The 22,768-nt window shown below is 34.6% G+C and overlaps 1 protein-coding gene across 1 annotated transcript in view; it reads right to left on the bottom strand.

Moving 5' to 3' along the window:
* OLA1 (Obg like ATPase 1) overlaps window positions 1–22,768 on the bottom strand; it is a 166,440-nt gene that overhangs the window by 33,303 nt on the left and 110,369 nt on the right. The window contains exons 3-4 of the mRNA XM_081814149.1: window positions 18,278–18,358; window positions 17,878–17,975 (exon numbers count right to left, since the gene is read on the bottom strand). Of these exons, the coding sequence (XP_081670275.1) occupies window positions 17,878–17,975; window positions 18,278–18,358 (179 nt within the window). The remainder of the gene's footprint in view (window positions 1–17,877; window positions 17,976–18,277; window positions 18,359–22,768) is intronic.

Raw genomic sequence — 22,768 nt, 5'->3', positions numbered from 1 at the left:
TGTGAAATGTCGGATATGTACAGTTTTACACTAGAAGGAAAAAAGAATTTCACTCTTCTGCACTGACAATTAAAAATGATGCAGTTTAATGTCTCACTATACGCTGTTGATTCACATTTTATTTGAGGGATTTATAATTAAAAGTATTTAAGAGAAATAATTTTCTGTTTGTAAAATGGACGTCTACGCTCTATTAGCACAAAGAATTCAGGTACAATTACTAAGATAACTGCTGTTTGGAGCACAGCAAAGCAATTTCCCACAGTGGGACTTATAGTTCAATTTACCAGTTGGGCAAATATTTTGTGCTCTGTAGTGGCCTAGAGAGTTAAAAGCTATAGGTAACATTAGAGCAGTGTTATACCTGGAGAAAAGTTTCTTCAATCCAAATGGATGGCTTAGATTTCAAAGTAAAGAGAATATCTTAAAAACGTTTCCCCAAATTAATATTACATAATTTTAAAACTAATGCAAAATACAGTTGTCACAGAAACTCTGACTGACCTCCTGTCTTCCCTGAAACACAGCTCATAATTTAGAACTCAACACTGTATTTTATTTTTGTATTGGTGTTGGATCATAAATCATTCTGATACTTAATCACATTTTCCTGGTAATTAGCTGATAGAATATGTTATATTCTTGATTAGATTATAGAATGGGAATACTAATTACTTAATTTTAAATGGCTTAGAATAATAGTGTCAGGTTACAGAAATATAAAAAAGAAAAAAATTTTTTTGGTATCCTTCAGTTATTATGTGGCACACCACATAAGTAGGATGACAGAAGTATTTTAGTTTAGGAAAAGAAACAGGGGCTTTACAAATGCTCGCTGAATTTGCATCCATAATTTACTATTTAGATATGCTTATTTTAGTACAATATTGTGTCCTCTACCCATCTTGCACCAAAAGGAAATTTTAAGAGGTTAACAGTGACTAGAACAAATAAAACACTGCCCTACCTCAAAGAACTATATTAAAATTATAAAAGTATGTGAATAAAATCATCCAATATTTTAAAATGAAACATCAAGTAGTGATTTGGTTGTTTTTGGAAAAAGTCTTAAAAGGGTATTCATTTGGACCATTTAAAGGCTTACCAATGCTGCCGGAGAAGAAAAATAAAAATATTTATTGTCAGAGTTGTTTGGTAGCACAAACACAAGTGAGCTATATTTTCCAACAGGTTAAGGATAAACTAAGCATTTAAAAAACTCCTGTTCTTCCTTTCAAATACATGAATGGTCTACAATCCATTTATAAAAACCATGAGATGGGAGCTATGTCACTATTACCAATGAAGAATCATTTTTAAAAATAAAAATTATTGTAAAATATAACATTTGGGTAACTAACATTAACATCTTAAGGCAATATGAGAACACAAATCCATAATAATTATTCATACACCAAGCCATTGTAAATCTAAATCATTTCTGAAGACCTGAATGTGTCAAGAACTTTGACAATTATGACTGGAGCCAGGAAACTGTACCAGTGCAGAATTTCTTATGAATTTCTGCAGTTACTTTTTATAAATGCTGTCTTGGATGACAGCTTAATGTGTACCACATGCAATATTTATTCTTCTTCAGTGTCAGACTGTCTAGCCATCCAAGGGAATACAAAGAATGTCACTTATTAGGATAAAAGCACAAGGAAGGTAATCAAGGACATATGTAACATCAGCCAATCATGCCCTATTTCAACATCCTATTCCATTCATAACAGTTCAACAATTATTTGCTTACTGATAACTTGCTTTCAGGCTGTTTGTGTTCACCATAATGGTGGTTTGCATTTATTTGGCTCTTTAGAATTGGACACTTGCTGTGCCATACGTGTTTGTCAAAACTTTATATCTTCTGTCAGAAATGGCTTAGCATATCAAATAATTTCTATTTGTCAAGAACTACTAATACAACAATCAGTAGCCCTTGATGTCAATAGGGCACTGAAATAACTATAAAACAGCAAATGTATAACTATTAAACATTTCATAGAAAAAAATTCTATAAGTGATACACAGTAAGAAAGTCATTATTATTAGCTAAGCCACACACACATACCTTCCCCTGCTTACGGCTAAGGATGCTCAAAAATAGGCATTGCTTTTTCTTTTGTTTCAGTTTTCCAAGATTATGAAGCTGAGAGAATATCCCAATCTAATCTGGTAGTCTTTAAACTATATATCCGAAATGTCTAAGTAATACCAAGTCACATTAAAAAACATACTTGGCCACCCATAGAAATTTCACTTAATAATAGATGTAAAACAGTGTCCCATCATACACCATAATCATGCAATGTGCAATCATAGAAACATAATTAATTATACTTAATCACAAAACTAACCAGATATGACTTCAACAATGTATTCAAATAACATTTAAAGGATTTTAAAAGTACTAATTTCCAGAGACCTAGACAACTAAGACGTTTACCTCTGAACACAGGAAAGGAAACAAAAGGTCAATATTCTCCATATTCTCTCTCTTGGTCTCTTTTTTCCCTCTTCAGTGTCTATCTCAGATTTGGCCTGAAGTAAAATTCTACCATGTGAAAAACATTCCACATAAACTAACCCACTTTAATCCACACTAACTAAGCCACTTTAGTGGTTTTTTTTTTTTTTTTCCTGACTCTTACTTGGATATTGTATAGATTAGTTTGTGCGGAATGTTTCTCACATCATAGAACTTTACTTCAGGCCAAATCTCCTCACCCCACTCTACACATGTCTTGTAACGCAAATAGCATATGTCCTCCTTGTAAGGGACAAAGAGATAATGATATCTTTAGAGTCTTCCAGCACAAGAGATAACATCCCAGTGACCAAACATTCTCCAAGACCGCTGACTCCAAACACCTTAATGTCAAGACCCCTGAATTCAGGGAATGAATGACTTATGAAGGAAACCTGGACCCTCTCCTTGTTCTGACCAGTTCCTGGATGCCTAAGAGGAACCAGACCACAATCATGGTAAAAACTCCACCCCAAGCAAAGACTCATGCTCTTTTCCTTTCTGTGACTCCTGGACACTCTGTCCGTATCTCTATATATTTATCTTCAATAAACTCTGTTTTCACTTCCAAGAAAAAAAAACCAAACATTTTTTGTGGGTTTTTTTAGGGGGTAGAGGCAGAGGGAGAGGGAGAGAGAGAATCTTAAGCAGGCTCCATGTCCAGTGTGGGGCCCGAGATGGGGCTCAATTCTACTACCCTGTGATCATGACCTGAGCTGAAATCAAGAGTTGGATGCTTAATGGACAGACGCCCCCGGGTGCCCCTGGATTTTTCTTTTTTAATTTACATCTATGAACTGTGTTGTAAACCATCAGTTTTCTTAGTTATATAGTAAGGGTTATAATGTACCTGATGATAGGACTAGGGAAAATCCATTGGGATAGAGTTGGAAAGGTAGAGGGATAAGTCTTGATCAACAAAAAGAAAACACAGCAAGATTTTCTAAATGCTGCTGTTCCATTTAAAAGTCTTGAACAGGGGCGCCTGGTGGCTCAGTCGTTAAGTGTCTGCCTCCGGCTCAGGTCATGATCCCAGGTCCTGGGATCGAGCCCCACATCGGGCTCCCCGCCCAGCAAGGAGCCTGCTTCTCCCTCTCCCACTCCCCCTGCCTGTGCTCTCTCTCTCAAATGAATAAATAAAATCTTAAAAAAAAAAAAGTCTTGAGCATTCATAAAACAGTAAAATCTCACCAAATATGAAGTTTGGTTATATGCCTAAACAAATTTTTAACTGGATCCTAAAGTTAATTTGGGAGGGGGGAGGTGAAGGAAGGAGAGAGGAAACAAAAATACAGTGAAAGGAAGGGAAAAGGTAAGTGACCATATCCTTGTAAGTTTCAGAAGACAGAACACAATATTATAAAAATCAAAAATATGTATATTTAGGAGAAATAAAACAAAATGGGAAACTGCTATCTTTTTTAAAAAATTCAGGTATAATTAACATACAGTGTTACATTAGTTTCAGGTGTACAATATGATTCAACAATTCTATACATTTCTCAGTGCTCAACAAGGTAAGTGTCCTCTTAATCCCCTTCATCTATTTCACCCATCTCACCACCCAACTCCCCCTGGCAACAACCAGTTTCTCTGTATTTAAGGGTTTTTTTTTTTTTTTGGTCTTTTTTTTCTTTGTTCATTTGTTTCTTAAAATTCCACATACAAGTGAAATCACATGTCTTTCTCTGACTGATTTATTTCACTTAAAACTATACCCTCTAGGGTGCCTGGGTGGCTCAGTTGGTTAAGCGACTGCCTTCGGCTCAGGTCATGATCCTGGAGTCCCGGGATTGAGTCCCACATCGGGTTCCCTGCTCAGCGGGGGTCTGCTTCTCCCTCTGACCCTCTTCCCTCTCATGCTTTCTGTCTCTCATTCTCTCTCTCTCAAATAAATAAATAAAATCTTTAAAAAAAAAAAACTATACCCTCTAGATCCATCCATGTTGTTGCAAAAGGCAAGATTTCATTCTTTTTATGGCCATGTAATATTCCACTATATATATATACCATATCTTCTCTATCCATTGATCTAGAGATGGATATTTGGGGTTATTTCCATGTCTTGGCTATTGCAAATAAATATGGGGTGCATATATCCTTTCAAGTTAGTGTTTCAATTTCCCAATAGTGGAATTAATGGAGCATTATTTTCCACAGGGGCTCTACCAATTTAGATTCCCACTAACAACGCATGAAGGTTCCTTTTTCTTCACATCCTTGCCAACATTTGTTGTTTCTTGTCTCCTTGATTATAGCCAATCTGACAAGCGTGAGGTGATATCTCATTGTGGTTTTGATTTGCATTTCCCTGATTAGTGATGTTGAGCATCTTACCATGTGTCTGTTGGCCATCTATATGTCTTCTTTGGAAAAATGTCTATTCAGGTCCTCTGTCCATTTTTTAACTGGATTGTTAGGGTTTGTTTTTTTTTTTTGTATTGAGTTGTATAAGTTCTTTATATATTTTGGATATTAACCCCTTATCAGATATATCATTTGCAAATATATTCTCCCATTCAGTAGGTTGCCTTTTTGTTTTGTTGGTGGTTGCCTTTGTTGTGCAAAAGCTTTTTATTTTGGTGTAGACCCCAATAGCTTATTTTTCCTTTTGTTTCCTTTGCCTGAGCAGACATATCTAGAAAAATATTTATACAGCCTATGTCAAAGAAATTACTGTGTGTTTTCTTCTAGGAGTCTTATGGTATAAGAAAGTGGTCCAGTTTCATTCTTTTGCATATAGCTGTTTTCCCAGAACCATTTATTGAAGAGACTGTCTTTTACCCATTATATATATTCTTGCCTCCTTTGTCATAGCTTAATTGACCATACAATTTATTTATTTATTTTAATTTTTATTTCCTTTATTTCTAATCTAGCTGTATGGGTTTCTGTGCAATTTTCACTAGAATGCAACTAACAAAAAAACCCCTGTGCACTTGTTCCATGAAAGGCTTGCTATAAATGCAATAAAATGTTTAATACTTTTTCTGATGAGCTTAAGATAAAAGATGTCTTTAAAATGTTGAACTAGGTTTCTCACTTTATACTTCTCTAAGTAAATAGGTAAATATTTGCGTTCCAGGGTTGTTATGAGGATTGATCCAAATAAGAGAACATATTATAGGGGTGCCTGGGTGGCTCAGCTGGTTAAGCGTCTGCCTTTGGCTCAGGTCATGATCCCGGGGTCCTGGGATCAAGCCCCATGTCAGGCTCCCTGCTTGGCGGGGAGTCTGCTTCTCCCTCTCCCTCTGCCCCTCCCCCTAGCTTGGGTGTGTGCATGCTTCTTTCTGTCTCAAATAAATAAATAAAATCTTAAAAAAAAGAGAACATACTATGTAAGCACCCCAAAAGTCCAGCACATAACACATGCTCAACAAATGGTAGTCAGTATTCTGCCCAAGACATATGTATATATGTTCTTTCCATTATACTGCTGTGCATGAATGTAGAATTTAAAGAGATTATGCAAATTATCTATCTGTACTTCATCTAATAAAAGATATGCACATATGCACACACATGTACAATTCCCACTCCCAAGAAGGTCTCAAAAACAAATCCAAGTTACTGAAAATACAAGGAAATAGAACAAATTACTATGTGGTTAAAAACACACACACAAACAAAACAACCAAATGGTAGAAGAAAGTACTTATCTTAAAAAATGACTGATAATATGTATTTTCTATGTAAAAATATATAAACTACTTTAACTACTGTCCCTATAAAGGGCTATTAAATTGCTATATGTTTGCAATACAGTTTTCAATGACAAATTCATGAAAATTAAAATACAGTTTAGGTAACAATTTTTATGTTACCTTCAGTTGGCATTCTCTAATCAGGTTATAGTGAATTTTTAGCTTCAAATTTCACAGTGCGTTAACTGTTTAACAACAACAAAATCTTATCTAAATGAAATTTATAGTGATAGGAAATGTAGCTAGTATATGACCTATTGCTCAGGCCTTGTCTACCTTTCCCACCACCAAGGGCTCAAAGCTGAGATACCATGGCATGGTAGTAAAGATCATGGGCTCTGGAGATAAACTGCTTAGGTTTGAATCTTGGCACCACTGACTGGCTATGCAACCTTGGCCAAGTTCCTCAAGCACTCTATAATTGCTTTACCTTCCTTAAAATAACAATGGTACCAATTTTGTAAGGTTTTTGGGAGTCTTAAATGTAACTGCAATATAGTTAAGTGTTCCGTAAGTGTTGACTTGACGCTTATTACAACTAATACAACATATTAGGCATATGAATTTGTTGTTATTCTAATTCATGATATTCTTTCACTCCCCTGTTCATTTAAACATCAACTCCTTCACCCCTAGCAATAGAATTATTCTTAACAAATTGTATGGTATGCTGGGGGCGGGGGGTAGGGAGGCAAATTCTGCTTACCATATTAATATATATAAAATGATCTGTGGTTACAGCTATGTTTTCTGGGGTCTATTCTGTACTACTATTTTAGACATGGCAACTTGATGTAATTTTTAGTTTTTAATTTCAATACGAGCCATTGTATTTTCTCTAACAAAATTTTTATACATGGTATATGTTTAAAAATGGATGCTATGGTGGGTGCTAAAATATACACTGTAACAGTATTATATAGTTAATAAAATGATAAGGCAAGGCAAAAACACCAACAGCTAAAGCTTAATATGCTAAGAAAGGCACACAGTTGTCATCCTGACAATTATCTCCTTTTATTAACACTAAACAATTTGGTGGAGATGGTATTTTCTGAGATAAAACATAACAAAATGCTCAAGTTACTTAAAGCAACATTTTCAAAGATATCTGAAGATTCACAAATACATCTTGTTCTGTCATGTGTGGAACAGACATAAACATTCAAGTCAAATGGGTTTATTTCTACTACTTGCCTGCTACAAGAACTTGGTCATATTCTACAATCTCTCCAACTGCCCTATCTATAAAATGGGCATGATGATATCTATGCTTCAGAAATACTCATAAAATTTTCCTATGTTTCACCTATTCTTCTATTAACATCTCACCAATTTCTAAACTCAAAAGGGTGCCTGCCACATAGCAGAAGCTCAATAATAAATGATGATTTGCCATGTATGTCTTTTGGTTTGCTACAGGAAAGGCTAAGTCAATGTCATTTAATGGTACGGTAGGGGTAAGACAGACAAAAGAAAAATGGCACCATTTAAGGCAACAATTTTAAATATAAATTATGTATGAAAAATACTAGTCACCTTCATGCTTCAGACATCCAGATATGCTCTTTGTGAAAAATCTTTTGAAACATAATTTAAAACAAGAAAAAAAGCCAAAAAATGATTACCAACAGATACTATTTTTCTTTTATTTATTTTTTTTTTTAAAGATTTTATTTATTTATTCATGAGAGACAGAGAGAGAGAGAGAGAGAGGCAGAGGGAGAAGCAGGCTCCCAAGAAGCAGGGAGCCCGATGCGGGACTCGATCCCAGGACCCTGAGATCATGACCTGAGCCGAAGGCAGACGCTTAACCATCTGAGCCACCCAGGCGCCCTATTTTTCTTTTAAATATCAAAATGGATTAAACCCAGAGATGTCTTCCACAGACTATGCAGTTCTTTTTAAAAGAATTTCTAAGGAAAATGTTGATAATCATCAGGAATATTGATGACTACTCCTTGATCTTAATGACAAATACTTAAAGTACTAAAAAGGTACCTTTGTATCTTTATTAATAGAAACACTAATTTCATTTACCTTTTGGCTAACGTAACCCATTCCTAATCTAAAATGCAGATTGCTTAATCCAATGATCAAAATGTTTCATTTTAGTGAAAAACCAATTCAAGGCCAAAATAGTACAGTGCTGTGTGGGCCAGGTTGGGATTTGTCTGAGGATTCGATGAACTAATATAAATTATGATGTTATAAAATTTTGACAAATGTGAAGTTGCTGTTTTTTAAAAAGAGTTTAAGTATTCTATAGCCCCAACATGGGGCCCGAACTTACAACCCCGAGATCAAGAGTCGTAAGCTCTGGGGTGCCTGGGTGGCTCAGTTGGTTATGCGGCTGCCTTCGGCTCAGGTCATGATCCGAGGGTCCTGGGACCGAGCCCCATATCGGGCTACCTGCTTGGCAGAGAGCCTGCTTCTTCCTCTCCCTCTGCCTGCTGCTCTGCTTACTTGTGCTCTCTATCTCTGTTAAATAAATAAATAAAAATCTTAAAAAAAAAAAAAGAATCGTAAGCTCTGAGCCAGCCAGGCGCCCCAGGCTATTATTTTTATTAAAGTTCAATCTACTTCTTTAAGGTCATACATTGAGGGACTTCTTTTAAAAGAAGTGCTTTATGAGTGGTAGTGTGGATCAGCAAGTTGCTAGACAAGCATGAAAAAGGAAAAGATGAAATTCAAAGTAAATCTACATATTTGCAAACACTACTTTAAAGGTTGTTTAAAACACTTGACAATCTAAGAATTTACAAAGTTCTTTTCAAGTGGTTGTTTTCAGATTTTACTCTTTTTCAATGCTCTGTCACGCATGCCTTTGCATTTGCTGTTTGCTCTCCCTGGACTGAGTTTTCTTCAGATTCTCTCATGGCATACTCTCTTACTTCATAAAGGCCTTCCTTAACTACCCTAACTAAAATGGCACCCCTGTTCCCCTGCCTTATTTTTATTCATTGTTTTAGTTATCTCCTGACATTAAGTATTAAATATTTGTTCACTGGTTGTCTATTATCCCATGAGACTATAAGCCTTAAGAGGGCAAGGGCTTTTTCTGTTTACCATCTAGAATGGTACATGACACACAGAAGGGCTCAATGATTATCTGCTTACAAAAGGAAAAAGGAAACATAGTACCCACCTCCTCAATGAGTTCACAGTCTTCATAAACATAAATTTGAAATTTATATTCATAATCATAAGTTTTTATGAAATTAACTTCTCCTCTTAAGAAAGCATTTAAAAGACTGAATGGATACCAATATGCAGCCCTAAACTTTATAGATATGGGTGTACTCGAAGTTCCTAAGTCAGTTCTTTTAGAACACATTTTTAAGGAGAATTTAAAAATTGGTGATAAAGGGGCGCCTGGGTGGCTCAGTCATTAAGCGTCTGCCTTCGGCTCAGGTGATGATCCCAGGGTCCTGGGATCGAGCCCCGCATCAGGCTCCCTGCTCAGTGGGGAGCCTGCTTCTCCCTCTCCCACTCCCCCCTGCTTGTGTTCCCTCTGTGTCTCTCTCTGTCAAATAAATAAATAAAATCTTAAAAAAAAAAATTGGTGATAAAAATGGTTACAGATACCAAAATATGTTTCATCCAAACTGCACTATTTCTACTATGTTGTGAATTAAGTAGGCTTTTGAGGGTATTTCATAATCTAATGTTTTTGATGAGGAAATGCTTTCCAGGTCATGTCAGAATAAAAAAATATAACAGTTTGACTTATATAACTAGCCTCAAATACAGATAAGTCAATTCTACAGATAGGTTTTATTTCCACTTTGTCCTCACTCTAGTCAAAGCAATAGCTGCTCACTATGAGGAAAGATCGGAACATGGTTGAGACCCAGAAAAGACTTATTTTCAAGGGGTAAAGATATGAGAGAAGGAATGAGAGTAGAGGAAAGATCAGGTCTTATCTCCAACCCAGCCATATCTGTTGCTCATAAACTGGGTCTCTGCAACTTCAGCAATGCTCTCTATAGTTCCACAGTTACAAAAAAATCCTACCATGACAAACCTGTATATGAGGGTTGAGAAGGTACTAGATATTTATATAGGCATCATTTCTTTGTGAATATGATATAATCCAATTCATTAAAATCATAAAATTCTAGCACTGGAAGAGGGAATCTTAGAGATGATCTTTACTAACTAACTAACCTTCACTGCCTCATCTCCAACACACACACACACACACACACACACACACACACATATTCAAAAATAGGGAAAATGAGATATATGATATATAGGAGATTACAATGGAACAGTTTTAAAGGCTTTTTAAAGAATAAACAGCCATTTTTTTAAAAAAAATTATGCTATTGTAATAAACAATGATTTCATCTAATGGAAGCCAAGAAATAACAACAAAATCCTCTAAGCACCAATGGTAAAGTCACAGGGCCCAATCTGAGAAGGAGATAGGGGCTGAGTCATGGAAGACGGTGGTGATATCATGGGAGTTTTACTGCTACTGCTACTGTACAAGAGAGATGATTCTCGATTGTTTGTTTTGTTTTGGAGTAAACTGTTTCAAAGCATAGAACTACAGCTGTAAACATATATATATATGTATATAATACATTTTATTCCTTTATCCATATAATAAAAAGAAAAACCAAGGGAATATATCCAGAAGATACACTCAGAAGACTAAACAAGTCCTTTTTCTATTATTGTATTCTTTTTGAGAATGGTTATTAAATTTGGGAAATACTGTTTACACAGAACACATTTTATGTGAACATTCTGATGAATTGTCTTCAATATGTGAAAGACTAAGTAATTTGCTTGCAGTCAAAGACCTAGTTAGCAACAAATAAGGACCACCACATTAATATTTCAAATTCTAAAGTAGCAGTATTCTTTATATACCAAAATTCCTCATAATATATACTACCTAATTTATAAATAGACTGTATGCTCAAAGTTTCTTAGAATTCATTTTCTTTCTTTTTTTAAAGATTTTATTTTTTATTTTATTTCTATAGGGAGAGAGAAAGCACATGCAAGAGGGGAGGGGCAGAGGGAGAGAGAGAATCTCAAACAGGCTCCACACTCAGCAGGGAGCCTGATGCGGGGCTTGATCTCAGAACCCTGAGATCATGACCTGAGCTGAAATCAAGAGCTGGATGCTTAACTGACGGAGCCAACCAGGTACCCCAGAATTCATTTTCTTTACAGACCCAATGTTATTAATGGTACCCAACATTTTGGTCTAGCCTTCGAAAGTCTATTTAACTTATAATGTAGTAGCTGAACTACAACATTAACTCCAAAAGTAGATCTTGTGACTAGGGAACACAGGAGAGAGCACAGGAATGAAGGGCAGTGGAAATAATACTCCTTTCCTATTCTGCACAAGCAGGATATTAGACAAAACACCAAAACTGCCCCAAATGGCACCCTCTCCTTTCCTCTTCTACAGTCTTCTCCTAGGAAAAACTTATTCAGATTCTGTATACCACATTAAGGCTCCATTACCCCCAACAGTCCTAAAATTTCTAGGCTTCAAAATTCTCCTCCACTTCTACCAACTACTACTAGTTAAAACTCTTATTTTATGAGTGTAGCTCATCTCAACTCACAGTTTTGGAAACAAAATTTGATCTACAGGTCCTTCATCTCCAGGGCACAAATTTTTAAAAATATTAATAGTCCCTGAATTATTCACCAATGTAAGTAGGGGAGAGAGGCAGGAAAATTCTTTTGTGTACATGAATCATCTGTAATTTGAAAAACACTATATAAGTCAAACTTTTCCTTTCATTTCTTAGATTATGTATGTGTGTGCATGAATGGGGAACATATATTTTAATTTCATATGAGAGAATCCTAGAGGATACTTGTTTGTTATGTTTTATATGGAAAACATTTTAATTGTTCCTTTTTTAAAAAATTTTAATTCCAGTATAGTTAACATAGTGTTATATCAGTTTCAGATGTAGAATAGAGTAATTCAACAATTCTACACATTACTCAGCGCTCATCATAATAAGTGTACACTTTAGTCCCCATCACCTGTTTCACACATCCCCCTACTGACCTCCCCTCTGGTAAGAGAACACTTGTTTATTTAGAAGAGCTTTAGTCTCCTAAAGCCAGAAACAACTCTGTGAAACATTTCCCTATTATATATGCAGTGAAATTCTTCAGCTACTTTAAAAAAGATAAATGTCCTGACATATTTAATAAATTATATCACTCATAAATCAGTAAGTCAATAGATGTGCTAATGAAAATAACAACTGACCCTCCCAAAAGTATCACTTTCTCAAATTCAATGAACCATTTTGCAAACAGAAATTATTGTCTGTAAATACTACTAGGCAAAAATGCAAATAAGCCAGGGGAAATTCCTAAAATGCAGAGTACAGTGGGTAGCATTATAAATAGCATTATATTCCTATAAAAAGATGTGATTTCTTCTATAATTATCTTTTTCATATTATGGAACCAGAGTTGTTATTTGGTTTCGTTATGACTAAGCACTCTAGGGTACTAATATCACTTGATAAGAATATGAAATTGCTGAAAGAGTACCCAAAATCCACTTAATGAAACAGAAAGAAAATCACAAGTATTATTACCTGTATATATGTGTACAAATGCAAAAGAACATTCCAAGTAAAAAGATTTCTGAATGAGCAAAGTCCTTTCCCTCCTACCTCTTTTAGAGTTCCATTTCTTATAATAAAAAAAAAAAAATTGTTTTGCTTTAGTATATTCTTTTAAGCTCTCAAGATTCTGATCCAAGAAATTAGAAAATAATCAATTCCACAAAATCCATTCACCGGAAATTATTTGAAATCCCAACTCCCAACTTGTAGTGTATATGATACTGTTTCAAAGCTTTATCATAATACAAATTAAAAAGCAGATAGTTGAGAATCATCTAGTAGCAAAAACAAAAGACTGTAAAACAAAGAAGGGGTCTTAAGAAAAATTTTTAGATTCATTTATAACAAGTAAAATTAAGAATATTTTGTCCAGAAGTTCACCAATTTAATCAATCTCATATTAAAAAAAAATGGCTTAGTTTAGACTTCCAGAATACACTTGACCTGCCCTATCACCCCTTCATATCTGTCAAAGGAGCATATAAGCACTAGTCCTCATAAAGGAATCACCATTAAAAAAAGTATTTGATTTATGAAAATCATTATAAATTATAGCTTATAAAATTTAATTCAGCTAAAAATCCTCTCACGTGTTAAAATAAACCTACCAGCGTTATGTTGTGATTTGAAGTAGGAACACACTCAGAATAAATAATGTATTCTCATAGGCTTTACAATGTTAGGTACTTCAAGATGAAGGGGACACAACAACCCCCCAAAACTATATGAGCCACAAATGACAAAAAATAGAAATTATAATCCCCCAAAACATTGCATGGATATCTCAGGGCTTTTCCTTTGCCACACTAGTGGATGACAAAAACATTTAAAAATCTCATATATGTGAATCTTGCTTTATACAAGAGGGTATGTTTCTGAAAACTTCATGTGAATTAAACCTAATTTCAAATCTACTTGAGAAGCTCCTGAACTAAAATGAATAATTTTTTTAAGAATAATTACTTATTCTCACTTTCTCTGTTTCAAGTAAATCAAATGTATAACAATGTGATTTTTCCACAGCAGCATAAATTTCTAGCTTCAGTAAATAATCTTGTCAGAAATTGATGACTTCTTAGAATAGTTTTATAGAAATAGTTTTACCTTTATGTAGGTGTATGTATGTACATGTGTATCTGTATTGTGTATACAGATATATAGACATACAAAATTATATGTAAAAAATGAATATATTTTCTTCTTCATTCAGAGTTGCTGAGATACAATACCTGTAATCCTCACATACAGTTCAAGAAATCAAGGAAATGTTGGATTTATTCTGTGATTCTCCCCCTAACCAGGCACACAATGTATAGTATCGCCAAACTATTTCTAGTTGCTGTATACAAATTATGTGGAAAACTAACAAAAACGGTAAAGTGGGGATGAATCACAGAATAGTAAGAATTAATAAAACCTTTTTCTATTTAGAATTCAGTTAGTGAAGCTGACACACTGCCCTTGGTTACACAACAACTTAAAAGACAGAAAATATTTGTCTATGTATCTTGAATCAATTTCAATAACCAGATTAACTGACTCATATAATATTAGTCAAAGGGTAATGTTTAGTGACCACAAGCCCACCGAGGCATATGCAAATATACATGTTTATACACATACCCATGCACACAAGAAGTCTGAATGTCTTAAATGTTAGTTATATTTTTCAGTTGAATATTAACGTGTAGCATATATAAGCAATAAAATGGAATTATCCTTTACCAATAGTTTTAAGATAGGGGCAAGAGAACACAAAAATGAAACATAATTGGAAGCTATGTAGGTATACAAAATATCTAAAATTAGTTTGCTCTACTGACTTCATAACTGGATGGCATATACTACTTACAGAGCAACAAAGGTACAAAGATTGAAATTTAAACCCCTAATTAAGCAATGGTTTGACAGTTCTAATGTCCTGTACCTGCCTGATACCGTAACTCAGTAAGCAATCTCAAATGCAAATTAATACGGCAGACAATACAATTTTAGTTATAAGTAACAACTGATCGTTTTTAAAAAATGAAATCCTCAAATGTTCAAAAATCATTGGCACTCACCAAGACAACTTCTGCATTCAAAGAACAGCAATTTGTAATAATAAAAAAGGTTTCTGTGGATTCCCCTTACAACATCTTGATTACTGTCATCTGATCATAACACAACCATACTAACCCGGCTGCCATGTCAGCTTCTCTTCAAGGGGCTAGGTCTTAATCATAAATCAACGAAATGACTAATTCACATCGTTAAAACCAGCGAGTAGATTTCCGTTTTCTACATCTTTCAAAAGGTCAATGTACCTACTCAATAACAAAACAGACTTATCTTTCAAAATGCTTCCTTCTTTTCTAGGATTGAAAAACAATGTTAGCATTTAAATTTAAAGTAAACTCCAACTAGTAATTAAAATGTTCATTACGTCTGAAATGGTGACCCCCTAAAATATAGTTTCCTATATTCTTCCTATTCCTATATTCTACTCTAACTAGTAATTAAAATGTTCATTATGTCTGAAATGGTGACCCACTAAACTACAGTTTCCTACAGTCTTCCTCTTATGGCCCAAATCACAAATCCCTCCTCCTCCTCTTTCCTGACCATTTAAAATAGCTTTCTAGATCTAAAAGACCCATGAAAATATTTATTACTGCTTCCTGCATCAGTCTTAATTTGCTACACTAATATTATATAATAACTTTAAAAAACAAAACTTTTTCTTCTGCTAAAGGAGCAACTAATGCAAATGGAGCTTAGATTTTATAAATGCTAGAAAGAGATGCTAACACAAGTTAAACGATTTAGTAGTTAAAATGTATCTGAACTGTTTACATCTGCTTGCAGTGTAATGATGAAAATGATGAAAACCTAGTGTTCATATCCTTCATAATAAAAATTTATTCTGCACTTTAATACAAAGGCTATGTTGCATAAACAGAGGATTTAAAGCTGTAGCAGAGTGGCTGAATGAAAGGAAAATGGCAATCTTTCTGGCTCCAGGAGATGCCATTCCCTATCACACAATGTTTCCCACTCATAAATACATGACAAATACTTCCTCAATCATTTTTTATGAGCAGGGATGCACAGGGGGTAGTCAATGGCTAGCTTGAGGGAAAATAGGAACAGCAGGCGGCAGAAACTGTACAGAAAATGGCTATGTGGTAAATTCTCTTCTGGAACATCACTCAGTTACCCAGTCTTTGATCTTTCAGCTACAATTACACTAACTTGCACAAGATCTGATTCCCCCACCCCCCCACCAAACATACACACAACCCCAAACCAGATCATTAGTTATATATAAAATCTAAAATTTGGTTTTATAAATAGGATCATCCATACCTCTACATCTTTATAAATTAAAATTTGCTATTTAGACAAGAGTTTGCTTTCAATTGGCTATAACCATATCATCATCACAACTGGTCTCACAAAAAACATGGGGTGTCTGGCGACAGCTAAATCACAGACTGGCGTCTCCCAAGCAGTCTGTCTACCATTAGGGTCTGGGAAATGGTATTTACTATACAATTAGAGCCAGGGAGTTCTACCTGTAATCATCCAGATACAGGTGTGAGAAGCCCCTTTGGGCAAGGAAACTGACTCATCCCTTTTCATGTAAACTTTGATGTCTGTATTGTTTCATGAAGCCTCAGGAAACCTTACCATTCATACTACAATAAGATTTATTAACTGAGATCAAGTAATAAACTTTAAAATTCCTTCCCAAAGGTAACAATTTTTAACACATTAATCACCAAATTTATAAGAATTTGAAACAAGACAGTACTGATTATTTTAAAGTTAACTATCTATTGGAGGACACTGACCAGTCAGAATTGAATTTTCATGTTAAGTTTATGCTTTCTAGAACACTGCCCATAAAGAGGACAAATTCAGTTTCCTATCAGGAACACAAAATGTCTTAAAGTAATATCAACAGGGCATTTTTAGTTGCAGTAATTTCACAGAATTTATTCTAATCATTTATTGGAGTTAACCATCTGACATTAATTATTGTTTTGGCTTCCAGTCTATGAATGTTTATTTTTCAGTTTAAAGCTTCTCACTCTTTGATATCATATGGAAATGAGAATTTTTAATGGAAAATTGAAACCATGTGCATCTAAGTACTTAATGAAGTACAGGGAAAAACCGACAATATATTTTAGGAGAACGCAGATATTTTGCTTTGGATAGTTTTGATTTGTTTGTATGACTTAATAGCATAAAATACTGAGGGTCCTGTGAGGCAAGTCAAAGTGAGTGCAATGCCAAATGTGTACATGCCCCACATGTTACATGAACATAGGAGTTTTTGAAGTTATTAGTGAATGAAAGAAAACCTTGTACATTTGGGTTACATGTCAAAAATGTTAACACATGAATGCAGCTTTTACCTTTGTACACTTTAAAAGTGTTTGAAACAGATAACTGATTTTCCTCTCCCCATCCCACACACAGTTTTTTTAACTGAAAAAAAATTTTAAAGCATTGGGTCTGGATTTTAAAACTTATGCTCAGCTATAATCTCAAGTGGGTATTTTAAGGCCACATATAATATCAACACAGTTAGAAATTCCTAGTGTATCATCTAGAACTACTGATGTAATGTATGGGGATTAACATAAGAATAAAAAAAAATATATTAAAAAAAAAAAGAAATTCCTAGTTTAGAAAGTTTTATTGCTCTAACTACATTTATTCTCATTTTGCAGAGGAAACAAACAATAACGTCTATTAAATTTAAATTTAATAAGTAAATACGCATGATTCAATATTGCCTAACTTAATTCTGTTCGTTTTTTCTTAAGTTCTCTCAGTAGATCAATTAGGAGATTCATCTCAGAATGTACAAAACCAGACAAAGCTTTCTCATCCATTTTAAACTTCATAATAATAAGGAGAAAAATATTAAAATCTAACATAGTCGTAAGTTCATATGTATGTGTGTTTGTGGGTAGAGACAGGATATGTCTGAATATATCTAGGCGGAAACACTTACCATTTGTTTTTCTTTCTAATGTAGTCTTTTTCAGAAAGATTAACCAAGTAGACCATTGGTTTTGAAGTGAGAAATAAGTGTTTATTCAACACTTCAATCTAAAGTGGGAAACAGAGAAAGAATCCTTTTTAAAAGTTGAATAACTTGAAAATAAACTCTTTTCAAACAAGTAGCCATTTTCATTTTCATAATTCTTGTTTCTTAAGAGATTAGCAGTTATGAAATATCAGGAGTAGGGGAAAAGAAAATAATAACAAGCCCGGGAATAAGCAATCATTGACAGAAATAAAGTTTAACTAGATATTACCAGTAATAATATATAAAATAATGGAAAATCTAATTTGTTCTCTAAGAAGTCAAAGCCAAGGCAGGAATAGAAGGCATGATATTTATAACTTACCTCTTTGTCGTTCCAATCATGATAGAAGCGAACAGGTTTCTTCTGATCTATAACCCAGGATTTGACTTTGCACATTATATCCTGCACAACATTGAGAAAAAAGTAAATACAAGATGGACACTAAACATTTAGATACTAAATACTAAAAAATTAAGAGTTTTCAAATCCTCAAAGTAAAAACAGTCAATTTTATATGAAAGGGGAACTAAGTCACACACATAACTATTTTTTAATACCTCATCAAAAATCCAAATATCAATGAAACGTTGTTGTGGCATTAACATTTTAATATATATGTGGAATACTAGCAAAATTAGTAACAGTCTTAAAAATTTCGAGACAATTCACATACACCAAAGACTGTAAGAGCTAATAGTATTTCAACATCACCTAGTGATGCCACTTACAAGATAAACATGCTATTAGGAAATGGAGGGAGGGGGGAATACTGGAAAGAGACGGAATTATAATTTTTTCCTTAAAAAGAAAAACAAAATAGATGAAATTGAACCTATTATTGATGATCTACCCTCCAAAATATTAAATCAACTGACCAAACCCTTTTAATTCGGAATTAATTTTTTGCCAACACCTTCTTCCTGCCCACTTCTCCTGTCCCCGCTCCAACACCGCCCCCCCCCCCAACCTGCCAAAGCCTCCATTACACAATGGCAAGAGCCCTGCACTGGTGACCTCCAACCAGCTGCATTCACTTTCAGAACATCTCTCTCTGCTGGAAATCTAAAGGCCTTTTAGTTAGCAAGCTAGTGTGCATTCAGAAGGAGTAACTGCAGGAAGAGCCCAATGTGCTTTGTTTCTCTAGCCTTTCTTCACAGAAAGATTAATCATCTGTGAAATGGAAACGGCAAACAGCAAGTGACACAAACTGAACCCTTCAAGTCTTTCCTCATCAGTTTTGTGGTTCTGAATCTAAAAGCTGCGTGTGGCAAGGTTCTTACAGGCAGGTGTTAATAAAAGGCTCTTGGGTCTGAAAGGTCAAACTTAGCTCTTCCAGAAGAAGTGCGTTTGAGAGTCATCTGGTTTTTTGTTGTTGTTGTTAAAGATAATTTATGGGTATGTTTTAAATATGCATTTCTCACAAATTTATTGTAATACACAGTTATTAGCAATAGATTTTTTAGGTTTTCATCGATGTATTTACTTTACCATAAATCAGTTATCTTTCTATAAATATCCCCTTGTATAAATTACCTCAATATTTAGTATACCTTCCTTCCAAATCTTGCTGTTACCAACAGGAAAAATAAGGAAAAAGCCCTATGTCCTTAGATCCTGATTTGAAACTCTCCAGGAAAAAGACTTCCCACAGATTTTAACAAGGAAGGGGTAAGCTGAAAACTTTTAATGAAATCTAACGTGTTCTGCTTACGAATAATCACTTTTACTCTTCTATAACTGAATTTCACTCATAAATGTTTAAAAGTGGCTAATGTAACACCATTTCCTACAAGGAGAAGATCAAAGTGCTATATTACAAATGCGTTATGATTAAAAAAGCCCTGTGCAGCCTTGCTATTAACTGTTCTTTAAACCCTAAAAGGCTTCCCATAGATCTCACTTGGCACTGCATATACAACCTTTGACAAGTAATGTAGACCATTTTTATTCATTGCCTAAAATTGTAGGCAATTATGTGCGTCACACTGGCCACCTGCAAATTCTGAATGCCTGCTCCAGTTGTCAGTGCAAAAAACTAATGTCGGAGGGGATTAATCTAGGGGGAGAGAGTCCTCTTTAATGGCTCCAGCAGGTGAAATGGCCCAGCTGGTTACTATGATGAGTGGCCAGAACAGCTTATGTAGAGACACGCAACAAGATTATACAAAAGAAGGAGAAGACAGTGGTACCATCTTATATTTGGTTCCATTAGTTTTTTCAATTAAAAAAAGAAAAGAGAAGAAAACAGACAAAAGAAAGCCAAACCAAAAATAAGGAAGGAAATTAAATTTTAATCATATAAAAAGTATAATATACTTTTGTAACTATAAACATTTTTATAAAACCAAAGGGCCCCAATAAATGATGATCACTAGTGAAGGAATTTCAGTATTTCTCTTTCATTTTAAATTAACTACACAATGACTCCAGACATTGAAATCTTATCACATAATCTTTTTGGCATTCGTTTTTTTTCTCCTCACACCAACACATTATACTACAAATTAGAAACAGTCAATTTTAAAGAGAATTTACTCATAATTAAAGTTCTCAAACAGTACATTCATTAAAGCCACATTCAAACCTTTTAAGAAAAAATTTATAGAGTATAACCAAATATTTGACGAGTTGAAAGTAAAAATGTTTTAAAATTTTAAATGTTTTATTTTTTACCCAATACTCTCTTCATTAGCCCCATAAAAGATTTAACAAACAAGAAAAGACACCTTAGATTATTAAAAGATGCCAGTTTACTTAAGACAAAAAAAGATGGCTCTCAGGTAAGAATATCTTACATAAATAATCATTATATGGTAAAGTTGTGATGTGCTGTTATTCTTACATAAGAATTTTAATTTTAGCAAAAAATTAAAAGATGTTTTATGTTCCTTATCTGAAAAACTTCTTTTTTTTTTTTTAAAGATTTTATTTATTTATATGACAGAGAGAGACAGCGAGAACAGAACACAAGCAGGGGGAGTGGGAGAGGGAGAAGCAGGCTTCCCGCCGAGCAGGGAGCCCGATGTGGGACTCGATCCCAGGACCCTGGGATCATGACCTGAGCCGAAGGCAGATGCTTAACGACTGAGCCACCCAGGCACCCGTTTTATCTGAAAAACTTCTAAGCAGATGAACAAAAACATTTGGACAAATCTGTATATAATACTTAATGGACTAAAATTTTTCTTATGCTTATATATATTAATACTTATGATGAGAACAATAAAATGCTCCAGTTAACCGAGAAAATAATCTAATACATACTTACCCTACTCCTAACAATACAATAAACGCAATCCAAAAAACACAGAAACACCTTAATGCTTGAGGCATCAGAAGTTACTTTAGGATTTCATAATTTCTTTAGCAACATGATTATGTAGAAATACAGACGTAGGAGGTTAACTCTTGTTTTGATAACTTTAACAAAGTCTTCACTTTCAAAATCCTGTAACATAATGAAGATTATGCAAAATTTCCTGGATATGTGAACTTTTGGGTTATTTTGCAGTGGTAGGAGTATACTGATTGGAGAGGTAACAGCTTAATGCTTAAGTGTGAAAATAAATCCTAGGTCTACCATTTACCAGGTCTGTGGCCCATTACTTCATTGATAAACATAGATGATGACACTATCTACTCCGGGGGGTTGTCGTGAAGATCAAGAGAGAGAATGCATATAAGGTGTTTAGCACAGTGCTCGGCACAGAGTAAGTTCTCAGTAAATGTGTGCTGGTGCCATTGTTATTATGATGGTTGAAAGATTAAATACCAGTCGTCTACAAAACAGCAACACAATCTCTTGGGTACTCCCTTAACGCATATAGACATCTTCTCCAATCTGAATGCTGTTCATTAGTCCTTTTCTTCAAATTTCTGAAGGTTTACCAACAGTATTGGCTTTCTTAGTGAAATCTCAATTCAGGTGTCTAGTCTTCACATTCTACAAGAACTAGTTTTTACTGAACAACTACCTTTTAACTAAAAAGAAAATCCAAACTCACCTTGAATTCCTCACTCATATGCTTTGACTCTTCTTACTAATAGTCTCACATTTAACTTAAGAAATGCTCTATTTTCTTGATGTATTTTATTATTGTTGTTAATAGCAGTTGTAATGTATTTAGGCTCACAGAGAACGTGTGATTTGCCTAAATTCCCATAGCCAGTAAGTGGCAGAGCTAAGATTCAAGTTCAGGTCTAAGTGACTCAGAAATTCATGTTCTGCCCAATCACCCTGGCCTATTTGTCTTCCTCACTGTTTTTCCAACTGCTCTTTGATTAGCCTAGTTATTCCCAAGGTTGTTATTCCAGGTCCTCATTCTTGGTCCAAGGTCATCAGGGAAATTTACTATCGGGATTAATAATACCTGATTGTCAATCCATGTATTACAAAAATCATATTTTTCTTTGCACGCAATAACATAACTGACTTTCCAAGACTACATACTAGACTTCTCTACTTTGGTATTCTTCAGTTTCCAGAGCAAGAATTATTAATCTGTGACCCATAACTAGATTTCAGGGGTTCCTTAACACCCTGAAATTGTATATAAAGTTCTATGTTTATGTGCCTTTGAGGGATGATGGCACATATCTTCCAAATGCTTTTAAGAGGAATTCATCATCCCCAAATCCAAGAACCTGGGTTATGAGTGACTTTGTAGCAATATTCAAATGCCCCAACAACAGCCAATTAAGTATATGTTCTAGGTCCATAGACTCCCAGACCTGAGGTCCAGAGACACTAACTTAAAACTTGTTTCGGCCAGACCCTCACTCAAAATTCATCTGTACTGATCAACACCATGC

Source organism: Leptonychotes weddellii, chromosome 3, assembly GCF_054177405.1.
Source record: "Leptonychotes weddellii isolate Sample4059 chromosome 3, ASM5417740v2, whole genome shotgun sequence".
Taxonomy (NCBI): Eukaryota; Metazoa; Chordata; class Mammalia; order Carnivora; family Phocidae; genus Leptonychotes; species Leptonychotes weddellii.
Note: the sequence above shows the minus strand (reverse complement) of the source record. Positions and strands in the feature narration are given on the sequence as shown.